The sequence below is a fragment of the Magnolia sinica genome, chromosome 4 (assembly GCF_029962835.1).
Source record: "Magnolia sinica isolate HGM2019 chromosome 4, MsV1, whole genome shotgun sequence".
Taxonomy (NCBI): Eukaryota; Viridiplantae; Streptophyta; class Magnoliopsida; order Magnoliales; family Magnoliaceae; genus Magnolia; species Magnolia sinica.
The window spans coordinates 19,815,124-19,820,553 of NC_080576.1; the positions used below are offsets into that span (position 1 = coordinate 19,815,124).

The 5,430-nt window shown below is 41.5% G+C and overlaps 1 protein-coding gene across 2 annotated transcripts; it reads right to left on the bottom strand.

Annotated features, from left to right (window-relative positions):
• Positions 1-258: 258 nt before the first annotated feature.
• LOC131242692 (aspartic proteinase Asp1-like) lies at positions 259-4,978 on the bottom strand. Of its 2 annotated transcripts, XM_058241503.1 has the most exons (8): positions 4,627-4,956; positions 3,159-3,276; positions 2,822-3,051; positions 2,382-2,615; positions 2,161-2,296; positions 1,628-1,822; positions 1,387-1,459; positions 259-686 (listed from the first exon to the last, which is right to left on the bottom strand). In XM_058241503.1, the coding sequence occupies exons 1-8, from the start codon at positions 4,815-4,817 to the stop codon at positions 577-579; spliced, it is 1,287 nt and encodes a 428-aa protein (XP_058097486.1). In that variant the 5' UTR covers positions 4,818-4,956; the 3' UTR covers positions 259-576. The 2 variants fall into 2 exon arrangements, with proteins under 2 accessions (XP_058097486.1, XP_058097487.1); XM_058241504.1 differs by lacking the exon at positions 1,628-1,822 and having other exon boundaries at positions 4,627-4,978.
• Positions 4,979-5,430: the final 452 nt, after the last annotated feature.

Genomic DNA, 5,430 nt, shown 5'->3' on the forward strand with positions numbered 1-5,430 from the left:
ATCACGTCTTTTTTATTTTTTTTGAAAATGTATTCTTAACATCCAGTTGATTCACTATAAAGGAGCTATAATACTCCTAACAATTTACAAAAGTTCACTTGCTTGATGCATTTGATTCTTTCTCATTCACAAAGATGGCAACTGATGTCATTAACACTACTACTTGTATCGCATATTTCGGCATGCCTATGGTGATGTGAGATGGAGACCAAATCCATCACCATCTCTACCCATGTTAGACAGCACTAGCTAGAAACAGACCCAACATTTATTTCATTTCATAACAACATCTTAAATATACATTGCCTAATGCACTTATGAATGTATACATATGAATTTGCAAAAGTACGTAAGAGGAATGGATCTCCTATCTTTATTGTTCTGCTACATCCGTATCGGTTTGTTCGGGAGGGTAACTTGCAGGATGCTCATCTGTCAAGATTCCCATGCCTGCAACATAAGGCAGAGAAAAACCATCGTTGAAGCCATCATCGCCACGATCGTCAGTGGTGTCGGATAAACATAAGAGAGAGGCTAAGAATCTCCTCTAGGCATGTCAACTTAAGAGGAAGGAAATCAGAAGAGAGCGGTTCCAGACGTGGGGAGCCTATTGCAATTTTCACGAACCCATCCAATCTTCTGCTTCTCGTTGTCGTAGATTACCATGAGATCTTGGAGCGAGATGTCTGTGTGATTGCCATGAAGGGGAAAAACAATCAATTCAAAGGCAAGTAGAATTAGAGAGTCATTAACTTGTACTCCATTGGAAGATTTTTTATTTTATTTTATTTTATTTTTTGGGTTCAACCAGCAATAGTATGAGCTTTTAATAACCAAAGCCAGTGATCTGTGGGCCCCATCATGGGATGGACCATTACTTAATATCTCCAATGTAAAATAATCATAGCCAACAGAATGGACAACTGCAAACAAACATCCACACTTAATAGGTGCCCACTTGGGGTATCTCCCACACAACAGGTCCATCAGATGGACAGTTCAGATCACTAAAGCTGGCCCCACATGTACAGTTTACTAGGCAGATGAGAGAATGCTCAGTGCTAAGCATAGTTCAAAAACTCGAAATCTCGACCTGACTCCATGTTCAGCCAGGTTGGGTTGACTCAGAGACTTAGGTGAGTCTTTATTTGACTCGACTTGATATCTAAAAATCAACTTAATAATGTTTATAAATATTTTACATTTGTTGTATATGGATAAAATCATCTCGAGTCCCATCGAGTTGAGATTGAGTCACACTGACTTGTGAGTTCCATGGTGACTCAACCTGAAATCTCATCGAGTCAAGTCAGCTCAGCCGAGTTTCAAGTCAAATCACCAAGTTTTAGAACTATGGTGCTTTGCTTCTTTTGTTAAAGTTCTTACCTCCAATGATGTTGAGATCTTGCAGTCCGCCTTCACTGCCATTCAGAATCCCCAAGCAAACATTGCCACGCCCCTGAAGAAAACAAAACATCAACAACAACAGCTTATTAGAAGTCAGTTGAGCAAGATGCAGCATCAGTCATTCATTTTCTGTTTTTTATTTATTTTTATTTTTTAAAAAAATTCTTATTATTTATTTATTTTTTCTTCCATGATGTTCGAAGGTTGAGTAAGTGCTTACTGAGATGATCAGATAACCTTCAAGAGGTATTTCCAGCGTAGCTTTCTTGCCATTTGCAAAGATCAGAATCAAGGGCTTGAAGTATTCCCTGACTTCAAGTATAGATTTGAACCTTCTCGAACCTTCCCAGCACAAAGAAAGTATTTCGTCTTCAGACACTTCTTTCAGTGGTTTTCCAGATAAACTTTTCTTCAACTTGAAACAGAAGCATTGAGTCAGTTCTCATCTAGATGGAGTAGTTCATAAAGATGATAAAACTTACAAGCTGCATTTGGATTCACTATTGAATCAAATTGCAATGATTAGTTTGATGAAGAGGAAATTACTAAAATGAATGAGGAAGCAGCCCTCAAGTTGCAGTTGCATTACTTTCAAGCCCCAACTTGAGAGTATGTAATTGTGATTTGGAACCTAAGCCGCCCTCGGTATGAATGCTAAGAAAGGTACCATTTCCACTCATTGAACTAACTGTTGCAACTGGATTCAGTAATGCATCCAAACAAGGATCAACATCCATCCTTGTTTTCACTCACCATGGAAACGAACGCTTGGTAAGGCTGCGAAGCAAAGTAAGTGTACGTGCTTCCACTGTCAAAAACAACCAGAAGATCTTTCACACCAATAGGCTGCTTTCCAAAGATGATATTCATCGGACCAGGAGAGTATTTACTGCAAGAAAGAACACGGGACCCATTAAAGGAAGAGGGATTTTGAGTAAGAAACAAACGTACCAGTGGAGGACGACGAGGCTTACTGAAATCGGTTGCGAGACATTGGTGTCCAAGTCACCCCTGAAGAAGGTATGATGCTGTCTCCGAAGAATAAATATCCTCCACCTTGTCCGCTGATACAGTGGCCAGTCACATTTCTTACAAGATTGAGTCCTCGCAGCTGAGATAAAATACTAGATTTGCCATTTCCAAGGCCAAGAACTCCATCAGTCATAAGAGTGGAGGTTGAACTGGAGCCTCCTTGGTTGTATCCACATCTGTAGATGAGAACCAGAAAAAGACATCTTATATAAGAGAGAGGAGATAGAACAGCAGCGGCAACACATAACTCAAAAGACTGTTTGGCCATCCGCGCATTCACAAATTGGGCAATCCATGAATCAACTCATCAATGGGGCAGATGGAACATTTGAGAATTGCATGAGAGTACAAAAAATACTGAAAGTAGTTAATTGTTCGTTACCCAAAAGTTAGACTGGGTTGAGCAAGAGAGCCAGAGGACATGCGGAGTGAGAAAGTGTCCCGCACAAGGACACCATCAGAGAAGCTACCGTCAGCATACGTGATCTGGTAGTCACATTGATCACGAGGCTCCTCGCATGTGTAAGGGATGAGGGAGGGGCTGGCCGCACAGAGGGGGTCCTTACAGAAGACAAGCTTGTTCCTCGCAGGTTTGTAAGGTGGGTGGGGACCCTGCCAAACCAGAAAATATAACAGAGATAAGAGATAGGGATAGGAAGCATTTAGGACTAGAGAAATAGCAACATCTAAGCAGGCAATGAAGATTGTGTTTGTTTTACATTGTAGCAGCTGACACAAGGGGCATCGCATTGCACCCATGTAAGGTCGCTGCCTGTGTCAATGTCGAGGAAGTACTTCTTGGGCGGATTTCCAATGCTGACGCTAACGTAGTATAACCTGCATGGTATTGTGATATTAGGGGCTGTTTGTTTTTCTAATTACATATGTAAATACAGGTACATACGCAATCATTACTCAACTTCACAAAAAGAAAGAAATCATGGCAAGATAGAAATGCATCTGACTATAAAAATTAGGTTAAGGGTTCAACCCAGTTTTTATCAATTTCTGATAGACACGAAGGCATGTATGCTCGCCTTGGAAGAGCTCTGAAATTGAATTGCAATTTTAAGTTCTAATAAAGAGGAAATAGCTGAATTTGTAATTTCCTTCTATAGCATTCATGTTGAGGATCTGCTCTCCAAATTGAAATCTTGTTAATTTCAGGTTGGAATTGAAAGAAATGTAACTGTAATTTGAGGGATACTTCCTCACCATGGATACTAGGAAATGTTGTTAATTGAAAACTGAAACCACACAGACAATGGTATTGGCATCTTTTCCACCAACATTCCACGTCTGTGGGACTAAGTACCATGAAAATGGAATGGGAATGCCCCACCCAGAAGATAACCCTCCTTGAAAATCAGGCTGATTTACCCATTAGGTGGGCCACACTTGAATCTTAATCCAGAATTGTATGTTGATTTCATAGGTGGGGCCTACTGTGATGTTTATGAGAAATCCACCCCGTCCATCTGCTTTGCTAGATCATTTATGACATTGGCCCAAAGTTGAGGTAGATCCAAAGATCAAGTGGGCCACACGATAGGAAACAGTGAGGATTGAACTCCACCGTTGAAACATTCATGGGGCCACAGAAGTTTTAAATGAGGCTAATATTTTTGCGTTTTCAGTTCATCCCAGCAGGAATGACTTTATTAACGGTATGGATGGCATATGAACATCATTATGGACCCCATGGAGATTTCAACGGTAGACATTTCCCTACCCACTTTTTCCTGTCGTTTGCCCCACTTGAGTTTCGGATCTGCCTCAATTTTGGGGCCAATGCCGTAAAATGATCTGGGAAAATGGATGGACGGGGTGGATTTCTCACCAACATTACAATGGGCCGCACCTAGCTTACTATCGCAGGCAATCCGCTACTGCCAAAACCCGCAATTTCGACCCGAATTTTTGAAGTGAAAGAAACCCACAAAAAATCAAGACCCAATAACTCCTCTGATCACATTTTCGGACCAACCCAAACGCCAAGAGAATCAGTTCGGCATCCGTTTCACAACGCTAACATCACAAAATCAGATTTAGAAAGACATCCAAACACACCCCTTCACTTCCAATTGAAAAGGACAACTTCACTTCTACTATGCAAGAAAGAGTGATTTTACTTGGATTATGAGAGAGAGAGAGAGAGAGAGAGAGAGAGAGAGAGAGAGAGAGTACCCGTCGGGGTATACATTCCCGAAGATGGGGAAGACGGAGGAACCTGGACCGTTGGATGATGAAGATGATGATACTGATAGAGACTCCCTTCTCTTGGGTTGCTGCGTGTTTGATGCAGCCGAGCAGGTTTGGAATGTCAGCAGCAGCAGCAACAACAGAAACACAAAAGCCTCTTTCTCCATTCTGCCCATTTCTCTTCCCCTTTTTATCAGAAATATCCGAAGCAGAGAGCACTTGTTTTCCTCTCTCGCACACGAGTCCTGGAAATTCGCTTTGTAAGTGGGATTGCAGCTACTCGACTGAGCTCTTCTTCATTTATAGCGAGTGACGCGACGATGATGTGGGCCCCACATCAGTTTCCCTCTTGTTTCCTTGACTTGGACATTGCGGATTTCCTTCGAAAGTCCTTCCCACGAAGTTCCTTCAACGGGAAGCTACGTGGGATTGCGGATTGGCTGGTGAGCGTTGATATGGCTAGTGTGGGTACGTGTCGTAAGAAGACGAGCGTTGCTGCTCCTCGAACTCGGAGTTTTACGAACGGTTCAAAGGAGATCAAAGTTACATGGCACCTAAAATGATGTATTTATTATATCCAAACTGTTCATTCATTTTTTGAGATCATTCTAGAGAATTATACCAAAAATGATTCATATCCAAAGCTTAAGTGGACCACACCAGAAATAGCAGTGGGACAATGATTCTCACCGTTAAAACATTCGTAGGGCTCAAAATAGCGTTTATTTGCCATCTAATCTGTTCATAAGGTCACATAGACATCGATGAAGAGGAAAAACATATATCGTG

Bases quoted from the DNA above. Each gene is read 5' to 3' on its own strand.
- LOC131242692 (XM_058241503.1), bottom strand. From the start codon at position 4,817: ATGGGCAGAATGGAGAAAGAGGCTTTTGTGTTTCTGTTGTTGCTGCTG. The intron at 3,277-4,626 runs GTACTCTCTCTC...AATACCATGCAG, and splicing joins GGGAATGTATACCCCGACGG to GTTATACTACGTTAGCGTCA. The intron at 2,297-2,381 runs GTAAGCCTCGTC...TCTTTCTTGCAG, and splicing joins ATGTCTCGCAACCGATTTCA to TAAATACTCTCCTGGTCCGA.